This window comes from Podarcis gaigeae, assembly GCF_964106915.1.
Source record: "Podarcis gaigeae genome assembly, chromosome: 1".
In the NCBI taxonomy this organism is placed as follows: domain Eukaryota; kingdom Metazoa; phylum Chordata; class Lepidosauria; order Squamata; family Lacertidae; genus Podarcis; species Podarcis gaigeae.
Genome location: NC_139678.1, coordinates 137406343 through 137428269, shown reverse-complemented (window position 1 = coordinate 137428269; position 21927 = coordinate 137406343). Strand labels below are relative to the sequence as shown.

At 41.8% G+C, this 21927-nt stretch overlaps 1 protein-coding gene across 3 annotated transcripts in view; it reads right to left on the bottom strand.

The window, feature by feature from the left end:
• Nucleotides 1–21633, bottom strand: part of MYL1 (myosin light chain 1) — a 33915-nt gene extending 12282 nt beyond the window's left edge. The window contains exons 1-3 of one of the 3 annotated variants that reach the window (XM_083715202.1): nt 21174–21633; nt 4872–4899; nt 438–581 (exon numbers count right to left, since the gene is read on the bottom strand). In XM_083715202.1, the coding sequence (XP_083571328.1) occupies nt 438–581; nt 4872–4899; nt 21174–21290 (289 nt within the window). In that variant the 5' untranslated portion in view covers nt 21291–21633. Of the gene's footprint in view, nt 1–437; nt 582–4871; nt 4900–5165; nt 5191–5997; nt 6276–21173 lie in introns of those variants that run through there. The other 2 variants (XM_083715204.1, XM_083715203.1) reach the window with 2 other exon arrangements.
• Between the last annotated feature and the right edge of the window lie 294 nt (nt 21634–21927).

Here is a 21927-nt window from a genome sequence, read left to right as displayed (position 1 = left end):
GACTCTTTCTCATCAAAGACATCAGGAATTTAATTTGGGTGGGTAGCTGGAAGCTACTAACATGAGTTGGACCAAACTGAGGGAGGCAGTGGAAGACAGGAGTGCCTGGCATGCTCTGGTCTATTCTACAGGTTCACGAAGAGTCGGACACGACTAAACAACAACAACAACAACAACAAAGCTGGAATAAAACTGTTGAGCTGAAAAAATTACTTTGCACATTCACAAGTTCTACAAACTCATGTCTATAATAACAAAATATTAAATGCTTTAATTTTTTAAAATAAAAACCCCACCCCTACAAATGCTTGTGTGGTCAAGGCTTGTATAAGAGGAAAGCACACTCCATCTTCACTAAAATTAAGGTAGTGGGAAAGGAGAATTTGACTGAACGTTAAGAGGACATATTATGGACCATTTCATCTCAGAGTCATTACCCTCATTGCTGGGGTTGCCCATGATCTTCTTGACCTCAGCATTGGTGGGGTTCTGCCCCAAAGCACGAATGACATCTCCAACCTGGCTTAGGGTGATCTTGCTTTCACCAGTCCTGTCGAAAAGGAGGAAGGCCTCCTTAAAGTCTGCAAGAGGAAAGTGTCAGTGTCACCATAGCCAAACAACTTGCCCATGCACTAGTTTGTATCTACTATGGTATAAATATTAATAGGGCCACTTTCTCTGCAACAAAATTCCAGTGGTGTGACATTTGCATAATTTTACTGGTAGTATCAAATTTATTTTTACACCCCCCCCCCCGTTTTTTGCCTCCAATAGCCATTACAAGCTGAGATTTGGCCCCCTCCCTTGTCCCTTTATTTTTAAAAAATGTGTGGTTTCATGGAAGCAGTGAGCCCCTGCCCCCAATAAATATTGACTGTTTACCATATCTTATGATGGCTAATAGAGCCCTGATAAGGTAGATACATTTTAAAATCCTCCATGTGAAACAGCCACATTGCCATAGCCCCATGGAGGAGGAGGTAAGATATGAGCTGGGGCATCTGCTCTGACACCTGATCCCCAGGAAAACTCTGCCTATCTGCTTTCACCCCACTGTTGAGAGAGAGAGATTGCCTGAGTGGAGTCTCCACAGAAGGAAGCACTGGTGTGGATCTCTCACCTTTTTTGGTTACTCTCCTCTGCGGCTGAAGCAACGGGGCTGTGTCACATGTAGGAGCTTTTATCGTAACTGCCTGCATGCATATAGATGTTATATATGTATATAGTTTAAATTAATTAATAAAAAAGGTAAAGGGACCCCTGACCATTAGGTCCAGTCGTGGCCGACTCTAGGATTGCGGCGCTCATCTCACTTTATTGGTCCGAGGGACCAGCTTCCGGGTCATGTGGCCAGATGACTAAGCCGCTTCTGGCGAACCAGAGCAGTGCACAGAAACACCGTTTAATTAATATTTATATTTAATTATTAATTAAATATTAATTAAATTAAATATTAATTAATATTAATTAATTAATATCCATGTTTAATTGTCTTTCCTGTGTTTTTAATGGTTCTTATTTTTATCTGTAAGAGACCTTGGGTCCCATTACAAGAAAAGGGAGGGGTATAAATCAATATCTCACCATCATTGCTATCATCATATAAAGCAAGGCAGAACCTTGCAATTATGGTTACAGGGGGCCATTGCAGACAGCCAAAAAGTTCAGCAAATGGAAAAAGGATCTGACACAACTAGCAGCTGAAAATAGCAAGCATTGTGTCTTGACAGTAAAAGTACTTTGAGAGGCATAGAAGCGAAGCTGTATGAATAATGTGGGAAAGCAAGCAGGTCCTACAGAAAGGCAAGACAGCGTGAATAGGTGTGTCTTTGGAGGGGTTTAAAGTTTTCACCTTCTACACTGCATTTATAAGGCTGTTAAGAACCCAGAGTGTCACCTAACTGCAGTCGCCACAGAGCAGTTTTGAAATTTCTTCTAGACCAATTTGGAATTTGTTCTGAAGCCACATCATGCCTGGCAAAGCGTAAATTTCTGCTTTATATAGAACTCTGCTCCTTCCGTCTTTCGGTCGACGCAGGCTCAGTAAGCCCATGGGGCAAATTATGCAGCCTCCATTCATTTTCTCCTGGGTGCTTGTGAAGCTGTACTATTTTGGTGCTCCCTCTTGCCCTCCTTATACTGCCTCAAGAAGTTCCCTAGCCCTCTCCTAAATCGCTGAGGCAGGACGTGCGGTTGCTAGTCTGTAACCCAATATATCTGATATTAATCCCCTCACTGTCTGATGCGTTGAGACCTGCAAGGCACTTCAATAGCTAGCCCTCTCCCATTACAGCTCATAAAGTTCTGGCCTTTTAGAATTGAAGAGACGAGACGGCTACATGCTCCCAGGCTCACATTTGATATTTCCTGAGTGGCTACAAACAACAGAACTTCACTCATTTACACCAATGGAAGATCTCATCACCAGCTCATCACCATTTTTATTCTTTTTAAAAGACTACCCACTTTCGGGAATGTAAAATGCAAATTCTTCATTTTCAGCTGCTGCAAACAGCAGTCAGTTTTCCGTGTATACTGGTGGGAAACAGGTTACAGTGTGATTCCGAACAATATTGGCTCAGCTTTTAAGCCTGGTTTAACATTTTTAACGGTAATAATAGGCTCAGTAAAGTATGCTTCAAGCACGTTCTTCTGTCCCTCAGATTCTTTTTGCTCTGCATTTTGGATCAGTGTATTTGCAGCCCAAGAACAGATGGGCATTGCTGAAACAATTGGAAGGCCAGAGATGTTTCCTTTCTTTATAGGCACACATTGTGACTGAAATTCTTTCCTCTCCCCTCTATGCAAGATCTCAATAGGTTTAAAAATATGTTTTTGCAGTAGGCAGAATGTGAAGCTAAGTCCACAGGTGTGTGGGGGTGCTTAAAGACACAGCTGGGATTCTGATTTTACCCCCCTTCATGTTGCGCAGTGCAATAATTTATTTATTAACCCAGAAGTAAAAATTTTATTTTAGGGTTCTTCCACGTCTTCTTTAATTGGCTAGGTGTTTGTCAACTTTTTAATAAGCCAAAAAATTGATATTAACGGGGGGCAACTTCTCTTTTATAGCAGTTTAATATGACTAAAGAAAGTGTTTCAACTGTTAAAAGTGTTCTTACTAAATGTTGGCCAGCTCTTTTGTTTTGAAATACTTTGGTTTTGACTGATTTAAAATTAATCTAGTAAATTAATCAATCTATGGTCACCTTAACGAGCAACTCCAAGAATACCCTTTAATCTGGAATGTATTGCTTGTGAAAGTTGTTAATGCAGAATGTGAAGCTGGAGAGAGAGCTTTTTAATTCAAAAGTACATTCTAGGCAAGGTGAGTTTTTCATTCAATTTATAGGTCTAAGAAATGTAAAAAACAATAGATACTCACTACAGCAAGGGCATATCAAATCAAGTTAAATAAATCTTGCCATTTGATGGTTTCATTTAGAAGCCCCATGTTACAGTGAACATCCAGATTTTGCTGAATGTTGCCATTTAAATGTGAATATTGGAAATCCAGAGGAATTTTGTGAATACCTGAAAACAGATATGTATCCCCCACCCCACCAAGATCTTTGTAGATATACCAGTGAATGCTGACATTCACCATATCTGGGGCATTCTGCATCATATACCGTATTTTTTGCTCTATAAGACTCACTTTTTCCCTCCTAAAAAGTAAGGGGAAATGTGTGTGCGTCTTATGGAGCGAATGCAGGCTGCACGGCTATCCCAGAAGCCAGAACAGCAAGAGGGATTGCTGCTTTTACTGCACAGCGATCCCTCTTGCTGTTCTGGCTTCTGAGATTCAGAATATTTTGTTTGTTTGTTTTCCTCCTCCAAAAACTAGGTGCGTCTTGTGGTCTGGTGCGTCTTATAGAGCGAAAAATACGGTACTCATATCTTAAATCACATAATGCAAGCCAATTATTTGACAAATAAAATCCAAAGCATTGTAGTATCCTACGTATGAGTGGTAGCATATAAACATGCCATTCAACTGCTGTGACATTGCATTAAAATGGATGATAGGCAAGAAGCCTTATAATGCTACTACTATAAGGCTGTAATTCTAGCCTCATTTACTTGGGAGTAACCACCATTGAATTCAATAGGATTTACTTCTGAGTAGAGAAGATTGGGGCTGTGGTGTTAGTGATAAAGGTGTCTTGCTTTTAATTGAATAATAAAAGACTTACATAAATTGGTATCAAATAAAACTATCTTTACAGAAGTAATATTTTAGGATATTTAATTGATAAAGTTGGGCTATTTGTTTCTTTTGTCTGACAAAGACACAAATATTTTTTGTGGGGGTAGGAACATTAATTTACTGGAATTATGAAATGTATACAACAGGCTGATTACAATAAATAAATAAATAAGCCTCAAATTCCCTTTAATTCATGACACTCATATAACATACCATATTCTTAGTTAAATTGATTTAGCTCTGCCCCACTCCAGCAATACAGCTTGATATTCCCTTAGTATTTCCTAGGAGTCATAATCATACATGCATTGGCTTCATTTATTTATTTATCAATATGCAACATTTATAGATTTTTGTTTCTCTGCTTTCTTCCTTACTAATGGCTTTAAACCTCATTCTCTCATTACTGCCTTACCAGCTCTCTGAAGAGCTCTGTGCCAAAAGGAGAAGGCAGAACTCTCTTGTGATCTGTGCTTCAAGGCAGTCAGCAGCAAAACATAAAACATCTAAAGAAGTGATTTGGAATCTGTGGCCTGATCTTTAAGTGGTGGAAGTCTACATGATTGAAGTCAATTTAGCTTCACTGTTTATACCAGCGGGCATATTCCAATGGTATTAAAATACCTCTCTCTATGTTTACTGGCTCTCCCCATAAACTTACCATCCTGTTGTTCCTTGGAGAACTCGATCTGTTAGAAAAAAAATCAATCACAAAAAGCCCCCTTTTTTAAAAAAAAAAAAATACTTGTTGGACTTGACAGCATCCAGCTTGCTCCTTGAAACATCTTCCCAAGATGCAAAGAAGGGGATTTTGTCCGATTTTTCAAGTGTAGCTGAGATGCCACCAGGTTGCTAATGGAACAATGCCTACTTAAGCTAATGAGTATCCAGTATTTGATGTTCCATGCAATGAATCACATCAACACGCAGGGAATTGAATTTATGTTCCACTTACCAGCAATCTGATCAGCGCTGAAGGACTGCATTTGGCAAAAGAGAGAGGAAAGTAAAAAGCTAGTACTCTTGGAGGGAAAATTGCATTGACAGACAAAAGTTATACATATCCTATAGTGTGTTTATGTGAACTAATTTGGCCACAAATGTATTTTATGTATTCCATTATTTGAAATCATTCCAGGCCACCTTTCAGGGCAAAGCCCTCCAAAAGCAGTTTATGTTAGAAAAATAATAATAATAATAAAAGCAGATAACAATGTCATGTAAGTATTTGAAGTCCATTATAGTGTCTTCCTGCACACAATCAGAAGCACACAATATATATACAGTATGAGCTAAATATCCTAATCCTTTTTAGAAGAACATATTATTGCATTACAGTAGAGAACATAATGTAAATCGAAAATATCATTGTGCAATAAATACTACATTCAAAAGAACTAATAAAACAGAAGGTTTAAGACCCATATGTCCTTTAAGCCTTTATTTTAAAAACATGCCATTTTGTTACTGTTCATAGGCAGGTTGTGCATCTGGATTCTACTGCACATATATTTCAGCACACATGAATTACAGACTATTGATAACAACAACCTGCTATAAAAGACGGGAAACATGCGAGCTATTACATAAGACAAGATTTCCCAAATAATCCCAGTAATTTCACATTAACAATAAGAATAGATGCACACACTCCTGCATGATTTTGGTAGGACACTATATTGGTTCTCTGACTCCCTTACGCTATGCATTAATTACACACTTGAAAATGACAATGTTAGATCAAACCACTGGCTCACTATGCAGAGCTAATTTTCTCCTGCACCCACCATGATTGTGAAAGTTGGAAGGGAAGAGGAGGAGGCAAGGCTGGAAGCTGCCTGAATCCCTGAGAGTGGTCCTGACTCCCTGGGCTTATTTCTTCTTATTTAACTTAAGCCAGTGACATCATGGGCAGGATTAAGTGTCAGAGAGTAGTGGCCACTCCCCCTAGGGGAGTTCTTTAACTTTCTTAGGGCAAAGGCAAAGAAGGATCCATTTCTTGATGGACCTCTCGTAGGCACTATTTTTAGGAGGGTGAAGAGCAGGCAGGGAGCTGCTGCTTGCTTTCCTGAGTTTGAATCCTGTCAGCACTTTTTCACTCTGCAGCGTAAAGATGGAATATTCCTTATGTAGTCTTCCTCAAAAAAGGTTGATCGCTTATGGACGCCTGTTCATATTGAGCCAGCTGGTGGGACAGTGAACCTCTCAAGGGTTTCTCCAGCTGGCTGCCTTAAGCATTTTCAGCTAGGTCTGATACCTTTGGTATTGAGAACGACATTTTCTAGCCAGTGAATTTAAGAAGCTTAATCCCGAATTATTACACACCAGGGAAACCACCCCTCCTGCTTTCAGTCAGCATAGTTCACTTGCCAGTTAAGGCAGAGAGTTAGGCAGGTTTACTTGAAGTAAGATCCACTATGTTAAGGGAATGTTACTCCCAGGTTAAGTTCACAAAGGAAATGATTAAAGATCCAAGAAAAAGTAGCAGGTTTTATGATAAATTTGGCTTGATTCATGCATTAATTTTGAACATGGTAAAGCCACTGTTAAGACGATTTTACCATATCAGTTTTGAGTGATGAGTCTATATTGTTTCCTATGTAATGTGGCATTTTACTAAGACAGAGCAAACTTTAGCCTTCAATAGTTCAATCTGGCATAGTGAATTCCACATCAAACAAACATTCAGAAAACATTCACCTGTGTAGAACTGATGGGATGATTTTACCATGAGCTCAGTGATTTTACAACATCCATGAGCAATATGTGAATTGGACCTTAGTGGTGTAAAATTAGATTCAAATAGTTTGACTTAGCCAACCAATGGCTTGATAGCCTTAAGAACAAAACTGAACAGCTTGGTGGTTGCCTGAAGTCGAATATGTAATCTGAATTACTTCTAGCATTTAAAGTATGTATGATTCATAAGATTCTGTATTTTTAGATTTTGTGAATCGTGATAAAATGTAGCTCATGTAGGTTTTGGAAAAATGATATGCTGCTGGTTCATGACAGACAGGAGAGGGTTCCCATCATTATAATAAAAAGCTGGTAGCATATTCAGAGACAGGAGTTTGGAATACGACCATTTCCCTCACTACATTTACAGGTTTATTTGCAATCCCTGTAACATTGCCCTTGCCATTCTTTGACATTTCTAGTAGCTACAAAATACAAAACTTGCATATCTAACTTGCATATTAAAGTGTGGGTAGGGAGACCACATTTTAAATATATTTTGCTTTTATGCAGTTTTGTTTATGTTCAACAGTTTAAACCCGTGTCTCAGGTTTGATTCTGGTTCAGGTAAAAAAAGTAGAGTAATTTACCTTGTTTGAAAATTAATTGATAATTACCACAGTTTTAGAGGTAACAGAATGGGACTCAACTTTGCTTCCAGAATGAGCTAAAAAGGACTCTGGAGTTCCCCTTGGACATAATGAAATGTGAAGCTTGCTGTGGGAAAAATCCTAATTCCTTTTCATTGGCTAAACAAGTAATTGCCATGCTATCATTATTTCCAATTATATTTAATAATTTGTAACTAATAAAGTTCTACAACTACAGTTCCTAATTAGCAGGTGAAGAGCAGCATCTGGAGTAGGGCATTCAGTTCTTATGGTAAATTTATTATCAGGAGGTATTTTTTCCTTGTTGAGCCGCAAGACCAAGATTGGTCCTTCTCCAGGGCATGGTTACATTTCCAATAAACTCACCCCATAGAAACTTTCAGAATATGAGATTCATGAATGAATCCCATGTAAATTTGGGTTAAAGGCAGGAGTGGGGCCACACCAGCGCTATAGATGGCATCCTACAAGCAAGGAGAATGCACATCCGGCCCCACAAACCAGGCCATTTTTGCACTTCTGTTGCTGTGGGTAAGAAAGGATTTTTCTCTTTGAAAGGGAGGCTGAAACTTCATGAGTGAAGTTGTTTCCCAGCTGTAACAGTAGAAATTCTTAGATACAGCTAAATTGGCATTATGGGATTGGCTTGCTTATAGACTATAGATTGCTGAGTAGATCCACCCAATGGGACTTACCCACCTGTAAACCGGTGAAGAATTACAGCTCAAATCACTTCAAAAATTATCAGGGTTGACCTGTCAGTTCTTCAGAGGTAATACTGGTTTAGACAGGATGAGGCCTTGATTGGTGCGTAAGAAGAAAGCTGGGGAATCTTACATGAGTTGTATTCCTCAGCAGTACAGAGTCTGCGTGTGTCGAGGCTGAAGCAAAATGGATTCTCTACAGATCCCTTTGCCTTTGGACCTTCTGAGTTTGGTTTGGTTTTGACAACGTACTATTCAGCAGAATGCAGGTGGGGCCCTTTAAGAGGTATTCAGTTTTGCTAGCCTCTCCTCCTCAAGGCAAATCCTGCTTGGGTGCTTTTGAAAGATGCCATGGGGACCTGGGCTGGCACCTGAGGTGAGCCACAAAATGCTGGGGAAGAAGAGGGGAGTGAGCCAGGATGAAGTGATATGGGAATTATTATTCACTGTCCAATGAATTTATATTCTGCTTATGGAAAAAAGCCTCTAGCTGGCTCACAAGTAAAACAAAACACACAGAATCATAAATTCAGGTTGCCAAGTAGCGAATGGCATAAACAACAAAACAAAGCTATTGGAATCAATAAGAAATTGATAAGCTTTACTGAAGATACTCAATAGGCAATATTAACCACTGAGCATATATGAAGCTGTAATATGTCAAAACTATTAATATTGCTGAAAAGTCGGGGGGGGGGCGCGGTTAAGAAAAAGTATTTGGCTGGTGCCCCAAGGATTGCACAGTGGTACCTCGGGTTACATACGCTTCAGGTTACATACTCCGCTAACCCAGAAATAGTACCTTGGGTTAAGAACTTTGCTTCAGGATGAGAACAGAAATTGCATGGCGGCAGCAGGAGGCCCCATTAGCTAAGGTACCTCAGGTTAAGAACAGTTTCAGGTTGAGAACGGACCTCCAGAACGAATTAAGTTCTTAACCCGAGGTAAGGTAAAGGTAAAGGTACCCCTGCCCGTACGGGCCAGTCGTGACCGACTCTGGGGTTGCGCGCCCATCTCGCTTAAGAGGCCGGGGGCCAGCGCTGTCCGGAGACACTTCCGGGTCACGTGGCCAGCGTGACAAAGCTGCAGCCGGTGAGCCAGCACCAGCGCAGCACACGGAAACGCCGTTTACCTTCCCGCTATAAAGCGGTCCCTATTTATCTACTTGCACTTAAGGGTGCTTTCGAACTGCTGGGCAGGAGCTGGGACAAACGTCGGGAGCTCACCCGCCACGGGGATTCGAACCACCAACCGTACGATCGGCAAGTCCTAGGCACTGAGGTTTTACCCACAGCGCCACCCGCGTCCCTACTAACCCGAGGTACAACTGTATAAAGTTACCAGGTGTCCCTGTTTCCTGGGGACAGTCCCTGGATTTACAAATCAGTCCCCTGACAAAATCCATTGAAGCTGAAAAGTGTCCCTGGATTCATTGAAAAAAATCTGGTAACCTTAGCATAGTAGGCACCAGGTGGGCTTCCCTGAGGAGGGCATGCCAAAGGCAGGGGGGAAAGCCCCTGTCTCTCCTCCGGAGGGAGGTTTTCCATAAGCCCCAGGTGAAAACCAGCACATGATTGAATAATGTAGTTTCCCCCACTGCTTCTAGTTAGGTGCTAATCAGGAGTGAGAGAAGAATTGCTATCTCCATGTTGAGCCATGCATGGGAATAAGAAATAAGGACCATTTGGAGTGTCAGATGATAGCAGATGAATTATTAGCAAGAGTTCCTGTCTTATAGTGTTACTTCTGACTGAGGAGTGTGAGCGAAAAACAACATCTCAACATTATCCTGCTATACATAGAAATTGGAAACAAACGTGAAAAGAAATAGGGTGTAGTTTTTGTCTTTGGTAGGAGGAAATTGTCATTTCCCAGGACTACTTTCAATTTTATTAGGTGACCCTCAGGGTCCCATCCAACAGTACAGTTTTCAAAATATATAAAGAGAAATGGCTATGGATATGTCTTTGTAATGTCTGAAAGTCCATAGCTGGGTTGTCCCCTTTGTTATGGGCAGTCTTAATAACTACAGAATAGGCCAAACTCAGAAGATGAAGCTTTTCTTGGATGGAGGTGTGGTGATACAGGAAAGTTGTACCACCGGCAGATTGCTGTCTGCCATGCAACTGCTCAAAGCAGGTGAACCTCTGCCCATAAAAAAGTGAGACGGATGGGTGGCAAATGTGTGAATTGTGAGGAAGGATCTAGAAGCTTTACGTTATTGGTAAATAACATTCTAGAATTCTGACACTTTTGCAAGTGATGAGTCAGACTTGTTTACGCAATATACCTCTAAAGCACATTCTTTACCTCAGAGAATTCTGGGCACTGTAGTTTGTTAAGGGGTGCTGGGAACTCTAACTCTGTGTGGGGTGCCCAGAATTCTCTGAGGGGCAAAATGTGGTCTAAAGGTGTTTGCAGCCCAATATGCCTTAACTGACATATTGGTCAGATCAGTGGTCTGATCACATTAAATTAAGCGGTCGACATTACTACAACCATGGATATCATATAATAATAATACTGGGCTGTGACACTTCAAACAGTGGTTCTCTCCCCCCCCCCCCTTCTTTAATCAGCTTGCCTGGGCTGCCTCCTGTTCCTCATGCTGCAGTTGGCATGGCTGCCTAGTGGTGGCCATGCACACGGCAGAGCATGATAGCACCTTACGTTTTTATGCATATAGAAAGAGAGTGAAATCCTACCATACAGTAAGACATTCTGTCTAGCAAGCATGTTTAGGATTACAGCCTTAATCCTTTTTGTGTAACAAATTTTGTCACTGTTGAATGTAACCGTAAATGCTATTTTCATCCCACCCCAGCTGTGAAAACACACATCTGGGTCTAGTCTCTGCACAAGCATGCAAAAGAATGCAGTGATACTGTGCCACTTCAGGTTGCAGGTGCAGGGGCTGACATAAAAAAAAATATTTAAAAATCCACGCAAGTAACAACAATCCTGTGTATGTTTATTTGGAAGCAAATCTTGTTGATTTTAATGCAACTTACTTTCAAATGAATGTGAGCAGAATTGCAAGCTTGGCCTATTCTGAAGCTGTTGTTTATTCACACCACTTTATCTTCAGCATAACCCAATTCACTTGTATATACAATGCTCACCTAAATACGAGAGGAGCTGATACTAAGAATCTGGGGCCCTGATCCATAGCTCTCACCTAAAATGTGATGTGTGTGTGTCACCTTTATGGACAACTCTAAAAAGCCTCAGTCTACATTTATGTGGTGAAAATATGGGAATGAAATTTGCCATTAACGTGTTTCTTTGGTGTGGAATTTAGAAATGGAAGTAACAAGGGCTAATTGTATATGTTTTTACGTAGCTTTAGGAGTAATGATTCTTTAAGAATAGAACCACCACCACATCTTAGCACTTCCATTTTCTTCACAACTAATTTTCTAATCAGCACGGTAGAAGATGAAGAAACACAGTGCTATTGACATTTACAGTGAGTTCCAGGGGACCTGTCTCCTTTGAGGTGCTTCCAATGGCCATGTTGAGGTATTAATATCATTAGGGTTTGTGCTATTTGCCAAAACATGTAACTTCTGTCTGTAAACAGGAAGCGTTCAAGGAGCATATTTAAAGCCCACTCTTTAATATCTCTTGATATATGACACCCCTTTGATAGTCATTATCCAAATGTACAGTTTTGTTTCTTCAACATCTTGATTTTTCAATATCAGAAAATTAAATTTGTATTCTTGGCCAGATTAATTCAACTCTAGAGTAAGAAGAGTTCTTGACCTTTTAGATGCCAAGGCACAATTAATTATTTTGCCTATGGCACCTCAAGCAGCATCCAAGCAGCAGCAGTGAGATGTTTTCTCACCGTTGCCATAAAAAGGCGTCCTCTGTAGGAACAACATAAAGGTTCACACTGTTGCTCACAGATACTGGGCTGGTCAGTGGTGGGGAAGGTTGTGGGTATGGATTAAAAGAAGACCCCTCTCTTTGCTGAAGACACACACGACTGACTTAAAAGTAAACACCATGGCTCGGTTGCTACTGTACCGCCAGCCCAAGGATTTAGGATTACCTGGCCATCTCATATGGAATAGCTTATCCAAAAGTTACTACAGGTACATAGAGTCCTATCTGTGAGGAAGTGATTTTCAGTAGCAACCATTACCTTTGCATTAACATTTAAATATTCTAATAATCATGCCATTTGAGCATCACATAATACAAATTTGGAATTTAGGGTGGATATGGGTGTGAATGCTACTTGTGCTGAATCTTCTAAAACTCATCACTTTGGTGATTCAGCCCATCAGCTGAGTTTTTAAAATACAGAAATTTCTCCTTATTTCCCCCTTATTGGGAGCAGTAGTTTTGTGTTTAATAATACAAATTTGGGCATGGCAGGAACCGAGTCAATAACTTTTAGTACTAAGAAGAATATGAATCGCTATTTAGTCCAGGACACTGAATCAGGACCCTACATGTATAAAGCAATCCTGGTAAGATCCCTGTCCAGCCTTGTCTTAAATCTTCCTCATTGGAGGGTAATATCATGCCAGCACTTTTTTGAGCTTGTTGCTTCATGCATATTCTGAATAGATATGCAAAACTCTTCTTAATGATGTACTTTTTGACATTCAAAAACCACAAGTATTCAAGCAGCACTGAAGCAAAAAAACTTATACAATCCATTTAGTTAACTGGCATGTATGTTTTACAGGCAGAGGTCATGGAATCATAGAATTATAGCTACTTCCTATGGTGTCCAACCCTAGGGAAATCCTCTTTGCCAGGGGTAGCCAATGTGGTGCCTTCCAGATGTTGCTGGAATACAACTCCAGTCATCCCTAACCATTGCCCATGTTGGCTGGGTCTGATGGGAATGTCCATCCAAAAACATCTGGAGGGCACCACATAGCCCACTTTTGTCTAGCACAACCACCTGCCACTTAAGCATAGATTTATAGGAAATTCCATTATTTAACCCATCAGGATAGTAAGTTTAGGCAATGGTTATGCTCTTGTAGGACCAGGAAGACTTAATGGTCTAATGAATCCCTTCCAACTTTATACTTCGGTCTAACAGGAGAGAAATGGCTTCCAACCCTCAGAGACCACTTGGACCAGCCTTGGGTATAGTGGCAGGTCAATAGATCTTACCCACATAGGACTTCCTTTTCTGATCATGAGCACTCATCCTCTTCATGTCTCACAGATGCAAAATAGAGAGAAATTGTGTCTGTCATTTGTCCTTGTGCAAAGCAATGCAGCAGTATGTATGGTATTGATGCTGTTATCAATTGTAAATCTAACACTATATAAGACTTTAATTGCAGATTCTTTGGCTGTGTGAGCAAACCTGCTATCAGGCCTTAGCATAATGGGGGTTTGAGGGTTGAAGATACATGGTTTGTTTTAATAAACTTTTCTTTTTCCTCTTTTTTGATACAAATAGGAGTTTCACACTATTGTGAGTTGTCTGTCAAGGCAATTTATCTGTTTACCTTCTCTCCATATACCACTTGTAGTGTTCATTCAGCGACGACCTGGTTGAGTAGTATTTGTGAAAGCCATTGAAGAAAATGGTCAAAATATGCAAAAAATCATATATACAATGGCATGCACATGCATAGTCACACGTCAACACTTAGCACATTGTATGACTCTATGCAAGACAATGCTCATTTGTCTTCTGCTTTCTCCTTTTATATTTCCCTGTTTAAGAATTGTTGGATCCAACCGAGCAAAAGTTGGGCTGCATCAATAGGAGTATAGCATCTAGATCAAGTTCTGGGCACCACAGTTCAAGAAGGACACTGACAAGCTGGAACATGTCCAGAGGAGGGCAACCAAAATGGTCAAAGGCCTGGAAACGATGCCTTATGAGGAACGGCTAAGGGAGCTGGGCATGTTTAGCCTGGAGAAGAGGAGGTTAAGGGGTGATATGATAGCCATGTTCAAATATATAAAAGGATGTCACATAGAGGAGGGAGAAAGGTTGTTTTCTGCTGCTCCAGAGAAGCGGACACGGAGCAATGGTTCCAAACTACAAGAAAGAAGATTCCACCTAAACATTAGGAAGAACTTCCTGACAGTAAGAGCTGTTCGACAGTGGAATTTGCTGCCAAGGAGTGTGGTGGAGTCTCCTTCTTTGGAGGTCTTTAAGCAGAGGCTTGACAACCATTTGTCAGGAGTGCTCTGATGGTGTTTCCTGCTTGGCAGGGGGTTGGACTCGATGGCCCTTGTGGTCTCTTCCAACTCTATGATTCTATGAAAAGTTAGTTCCAGTATAGCAGTCCAATTCTATCTACACTTGTATGGGAACAAGACCCACTGCATTGTCTACACAAAGGTAAGATTGACTGAAGTATGGGTATTTATTCACTCAGAAGTAATTGTGCATAAGACTGTGGTCTTAGTCACGACTAACTTAACAGTGCAATCCAATATATGTGCATTCAAATCATTTCTGCCATACTTTCAATGTCTACTTGTCTGAATATCCTGAAATGCTGGTGAGCTTTTTACAGGATTTGTGCCCATTGCTCTTACTGTGCTGTATATGCTACTTATTATTAACAGTCTACACTACTCTGCAGTCCCCTCATTCCAGACATTTTATTTCATGCACTGCAATCTGCGGCCCTACTCAAAGTCGGCCACAGGATGGCAGAGCTCAGGCAGGAGTTGAGATGGGCATGCAGGCAGCCCTCTGAGCTTCAACCTAAGACCTGGAGGAGGAGGAACTATCCTTCGTAGAACTTTGGACTGCCAAAATAAGAGTCCTTAAACACACAGCCTTTCACTCCTGTGAAAGAAACATGTATGGCAATACTACTTTATCAGCCTAGAGCAATACCCCTATAGGCCACAATCCAGAATCTGGTATTTGGTTCAGCTATAACCTCCGCAGTAGAGAGCATTTGTACGATGTCAGACCTTGCTCTTCCAGAGTCCTACATTGCACAGGGAAGCTCTTTGAGTAGAGAAGGCTCTTCACCGCAGACAACAGAGGCTGCTTTATTGGGGCAAATGGAGCACAGCCCCACAAAACTGTTTTCCCTCACAGCCCCCACCTGCCTCCCTTCCGATTTACAACCAGTCATGTGTTAGTTCTGTCTGTCATTGAATACGTTATTAGAAGGTAGGGTGGAGGAGCAAGTCCACTGTCAGGGATTGCTGTCATTGGACTCCCTGCTTATAGGAGCCTCCCGAAACTCCTTCTGCGTGCTGGTGGCAGCAGCTGTTGCCCTTCTGCATGGGGCCAGCACCAACTCCCCCACCTGTTCTTTCCTTCTGTATCTGACAGCAGTGGCAAAAAAGAGGATCAGCTACTGCCGCCCCAGCATCTGGAGCATCCCTACAGGCTCTCTCTTGGTCTAATGCAGGGTTTCCCAAACTTGGGTCTCCAGCTGTCTTTGAACTACAGTTCCCATAATCCCTGACCACTATTCCTGCTAGCTAGGGATGATAGGAGTTGTATTCCAAAAACAGCTGGAGACCCAAGTTTGAAAAACCCTGGTCTAATGTGATGGCTCTGGTCAGCCACTGCTGCCCCTTCTTGCCACCAGCATTTGCTACAGAGGGAGGGAAGCAGTAAGTGAGCAGAAGTGACCAAGTGGTGACAGCGGCAAGCAGGAGCAGCTTGACGTTCTCCTACAGGAAGGCTCAGTATGTTGTTTCAGACGTCCATTCTGACAATGTTGCTCTTTCAGCATACAGTATTAGAGGAGAGATCTGGTTTTCTATGAAAGTTGATTACAGTGGTACCTTGGTTTAAGAACAGCTTAGTTTATGAACAACTTGGATTAAGAATGCTGCTAACCCGGAAGTAGGTGTTTTGGGTTGTGAACTTTGCCTTTGAAGCAGAACATGTTTCCCTTCCTGTTGCGTGTGTTTCATTTGTAAATTGAGTCCACCGCTGCTGTGGGAAAGCACGCCTTGGTTTAAGAACGGACTTCCAGAACGGATTAAATTCGTAAACCAAGGTACCACTTTACTTCCCATTTTTGCTTTCCATGGATGTTTGCTTTCCTGGACTTTGGGTGTCTGGGGGAGAGGTGAACGTCTCCTACACTGTCCATCCCTGCTTGCAGCCTCCAGAGCACCTCCTCTGATACCTCATACCCCTACCAAAGAAGCCGAACCCTCTCAAACCCCCATACCAGGTTCCAGAGAAAGGCCAGACTGGGGACAACTTCGATTGGCATGTGAAGGTGACCTGTTGTCTAGGCATCCCTTGCTGAGTCCTGATGTGAGGGTGGGGTGGCTTGGGTGGGACTAAGGGAAATCTGCAATCTGCAGTACACACTTTCCTGATATGACTCACTCATTGTTGCTTTCTTTGAAACATAAATTAGGTGTATGTGATCAGCAGAGCTCTGACACCAAACCCACATAGATGTACATGTGTTCTGCTAACACAATTTTGCCTATTCTTCTAAAGGACAGGGCAGGCAGAGGGAAGGAGACTCCTCTTCCTCTGCCCCCACCCTTTAAGATGCAGGTGGGCAGCCTGCACCTTTAGGGCCATATGCACTCACAGCCCAAATTTGTACTATACTTGGCCTAATTTCATGTGAGGGGTAGGCAGAGGTGTACATAGGGGTTGACCAGGTTGTGGCCCACCAAGGGCACAGGACTGGTGTGTGTGCATACAAAAATTGTGCCTCTCCACTCTGGCTCAGAGTGGCTGCCTGTCTCTGTGCTCCCTGAGCTGCTCTGGGTGGCCAGGCAAGGCATGCAAGCTCCTCTGGGTGCATCCTCTGAGGAATCCTGTCACTGGTGTGGCCCATCGCTGCAGCCCTAAGGGGCTCCCTCCCGGTCGGTCGGTCGGCAGGCAGCAGGAAGGCAGGCAGGCAGACTAGAGGAGGAGAGGCGGAGCCAAGCCAATGGTGATGGAGGAAATCACTGGTGGAATGCAAAAGGCAACAAAAAGCAAACTTTTTGGGTTTCTGGTTTACAGTCTCTTTGGAGGTGCCAAGATTGCTCCTTGCCAAGGGAGCAAGGGACTGGGGTGGGGTGCGGGGCAGATTGTCTTCTTGCCAAGGGTGCAAGGGAACCAAGGTACACCTCTGGTGGTAGGGAGAGGAATGGAGGTGACCCCACCCCTATTTGAATCTGGCCCCACCCATCCATGCAGCCTCAAGAGCAAAAGGGCTGCCCTTCCCCCTGCTTCAGGAGATGTGGAGAGGACGAGGGATGGCCAGAGCGACGGAGGATGCTTTGCTCACTGACCTGGCCTTGAAACATATGGGGGAAGAAAGCACCACAGTGAAGGTGGGAGCAGAGCAGCTTAAGAAGTCCCCTGCGCTCTCTGTCCCTCCCTCCACCATAATAGGCATCTGCTGGATCTTTCCTAATAATGAGGATAAACCCAAAGGTCTAGCAATGTTCCTTTTGCCCTTTTCTGTTAATGATCCTATTCTCACTGGGCGCCAACTGAAGGTACTTTGTCCTGGGATTTGTAGAGGAGGCTGAACCCGCAGGCAGGTGGAATTTTCACCTGCTGTACATGGTAAACATAGAGGAAATATTCGTCACACTCCAGGAGCTCCTCGGGCGTGTTTTTATATCAAGTCGTTTTAATATAAGCATTTTATTCCAAGTCAGGTCAGTGGCAATTAAATAGATATGTTTTGTAGTGAGCTGCATCACAGAGTGGTTTGATTTGAGATGTAACTGACACGACAGGGTATTAGAAATTAGTGGAGTTTCCGGTCAGGCGAATGTGTCGCATTAAATCAGTTAGAGCTTTACTGTCCAGCAGGTGGTGCTAGAAAGCAAGCCATCTAGCACCGCCCTTCAGAAAAAACTGAATTTAAAGGCTATGGATAAGCAAATATTAGCCACCAGAGGACTGTCTACTAATGTTCAAAATTTTAAAGAGAAGCTGGAAATAGTTTATGCAGTGCTTTAAATAAAAAGAATCAACCAAGTGTGCTGAGTCAAGGCTGTTTTCAAATGGTTACTTGGGATTTTCTGTTGTAGGGAAAGGCTGCATATTTCTTCATCGGTTGCTTGAAAACTCTTGTTTCCATTGAGAAAGGAAATATCTGTTCATATGAGGGTTCCTTGACTAAAGAGCGTGAGGGTGCCTGAAGGGAAGCTGCAGAACAGAGCCAAATTGAAAAAGAATCCAGCTAAATCAGCTCTATCATCTGTTTGCCTGCTGGGTCTCAGACAAAGCCTTGGAAACTTAAATCCCCAAAGTTGAAGCAATAAACTATAGCTTTTGATCAATTTATTCAGTGGCAAATGCCATTAATGCAACTCCCTCAGGTACCAATGGAAAGGACTCTGGAACATAGCACCCAGGGAGAGGGGGAGATGGATTGAGAGTCTAGGTTGAATGTCCAAGAAAAATGTTCTCAAAAATGTAAATGGCTACAGTGCTGGGCATTTTATTCATCAAGATGGTTCTTAGGCTTGGAGACTAGATTCCCAGCACTAATCCTTGGAACGGCAACTATCTCAGGAGGTGACCTTATCCCCATGAGGCTGTCCGGGCCTCAGTTATGAGGATAAGAATATTCAGCTACCTCACTGGGGTACTGTGAGGATAAGGAGTCTCAAATGTGGTAAAGAACAGGGCCATATAAGTAAGAAGACATATGAGCAGAGCACAGGGCTAGAACACAGGAACCAACCATTATTGTTTTAGGACTGGGTACATCTAAGGAAAGGGAGTGCAATTGCCTCCCACCCCTGTTATTTGTAAGTTGGGAGGGTGGCTTTCTCACATCTAGTTTTGTTGGAGAATGGTTATTTAGACCTTTGTCCAAATGTATTTAGACATTTGATACAAGTGTTCAGAGATTACAGGGATTGTATGCTTCAGAAATGGAATACTCTTTCAGAAGTGACTGAGTGATAAAGAGCATGGGCTATGAATTGGTAAATTGCCCATGCACTCTCTAGGTGGTCTCGCATCCTCAGTCCCCACACATCAGGGTAAAAATACTGACTTTTGTTACAAGGTTGTCCTAAGAATTCCTGAGACAGTGTATATAGAGTACTTTCAACTAAAAGGCTACATCTTATGAGGTAATAATGCAAAATGTTTGTTTAGTAATTCAAAAGGTTTCTCCTCTCATACTGTATTGCAGTAAAATTGGAATATTCATTTTTTGTGCGCTAGCTAATTAGGTATAAAAGCCGGGAGCTCTGGTGCCAGTCACAGAAGGTCCACCTCTGCCATTAGAGTGACACTCTTGAGTTAGAAAAGTGCTTTCATGTCTGAAGAAGAGGGTCATGCAGGGCTGTTGTGAGGGCTGAAATTACAGTATTCCATCTTTCAGATGATAAATACACCATTAAGCATATTTATGTAAAGGTAAATTAACCGGAGCCACTAGAGTTGAAAATTCTATTTTCTCCTAATGAATTGGATACATGCAGCTTTGAAACTAATGTAAATTACTTCAGGGGAAAATACAGCCCACATTCTTCTTCATAGCTCAGTGTACAAGAAATCCACCATCTATTATAATTGGAAAAAAGTGCCACAGATGGTCTCGTTGGAGCCCTGTCTCCTCTCGGTTCAGTTTTGAGACTTTTTGTTTTTCAAATGTCTAGTATCACTGTTTAGGCAATGCAGATATAATGCTCCCTTGGATTTTACTCTGGCACCCCTGTGGCTTGCTTTTTAGGTGTCAAAGAATCAGACCTAACAACACTTTGGTACTGATTAGTGTGCTATTTCAGGATTAGTTATGGAGGACTCTTAAGACTGAAATCCTAACCATACTTACATGCTGGAAGTGGGCCCCACTGAAGGCAGTGGCACTTACTTGCGAGGAAACATGCAGCGATAGTATTGCAAAGTAAGCCACATTTGCCAGCTTAAAATGATTAAGAGTTCCCTAGAGGGACCTGGTGGTTCAAATAGAGAGCTACAGTATCAAAATTCTTGCCCACCCTTACAGCATTTTTCACTGTTTAACTTGCCATATTAGGCTTCATTTCTTAAGCAGAGTTTCCTAAATTGGTACTGTGATCAATCAAAGGGCTTGTAGGTGGCGAGATGACGCTCTGCTTAGTCACTCAGGGAATCTATCCAGCTGGGTCTGTCCCTCTGGCTTCATTCCACAGGCAGACGGCTTCCTTGCCGATCACACTTTGAGTTAAAATCCTGGGCAAAATAGTGACTGCATTGCATAACATTTAATGCCAGCATGCAACAACTAAATGGTGGCATGCATCAACTTTGAAAAAGTAAAAACACTCAAAAGTATTTTCATGTCACTGCAATTTGCAAATCATGATCCACAGAGATGAAAGATGTAGTCACTGAAACATGTCAGCTTTTCTTTTAATCTCACATCCAAGTTTGAGTCTGACCCAATTTTAAAGCTTAAAGGAAATGAACTGGTTTGCTATTTTTCTTTCACATCAACAATAAGCAAAGCAATATATCCAGAATGAATGGCTAGTCAGCCGATAACTATATATATATAATAATAATAATTTCAGAATAAAAATTGCACACTAATTAACCCTTATTAAAAAGGAGGGAGATTTGCTTAATTTAATTAATTGCAAATCTGCTGTGAACTTTGTTTATACGATTTTTTATTTATCCGACAAGGTAAGCACAGACAAATTTAACTGAGAAAGCTCTGATTCAGGCCAAATTGAAATAGATTAGACACCAGAATCAAAAAACAAAAACACCGCCATAGGTTTTTGTTTTCTAACATGCCAAGTTCAGCTACTGAAATAAATATTTGCTGTGCCTTAAAAAAAAAAATACACATAAGCTGTAAGTATTTCAGAAAAAAATGCCCAGTTTCTTTTCCAGCTCAGCTTCATTAAAGTATTCAAGCCATAAGTAAGACCAGCCAAAAATACTCTTCCAGATTAGAATAAGATAATGCACCTGTTTTTTCTAGCTTCAGTGACCACATAAGTCCATCCATTTACCTTGATGCTGGAGAGATCAATTGCTGCTTCTTTGGGTTTTGCTGGTTCTGGTGCTGGTGCTGGGGCAGGTGCTGGGGCAGGTGCAGCTGCTTTCTTGGCGTCTTTCTTTGGTGCCATTTTCTTTTCTTTCTTTTTTAAGTTAAAAGGTGCCCCAAAAAACCCTTATAAGAGATTCCTGGATGAGGAGCAGCAGATGGTGAGGATGATCTACAGCCCGGTGCCTTGGAGATAGACCCAGTGTGTTGAACACCATAAGGGCATATATATATTTCACTTAGTGCCTAATACAATCTTGACACTTGCAGCTGGATTGGACAGTTTGCTAGTCAAGGGGGATGTCATCCGAGTCAGGCTATAAATGGAATCTAAGGGGGTCAGACCTTCATCAGATTCAAGGGGACTTCTGTGCCCTTTTTTAAAGCCTCCCGAACATTTTTGCAATAGATGAAAAGGAGGGAAGAATATGACAAAGCCAGTTTCAGGTCTCTCGTTGACATTCGTTCAAGTGTAAGATTGACTGACACTTTTTTTCTTGGTAGAATTACAGTTCTGCTAAAGTTGTAAATCTTATTTTCCATCACTGTATGTCATTATGGGGGGGATTGAATTTCCATCTGGAATTTTGACTTTAAGGGTTGGGAAATGATCACCAGTTTCCATCTCCCCCTCCCCCTCCCCTCTTTCCTCCAGATCATGTCCCCTCCTCTCTCCTTTACTCCTCCTCCATTTCCTTCCTTTGCAAGATGAAAATGTT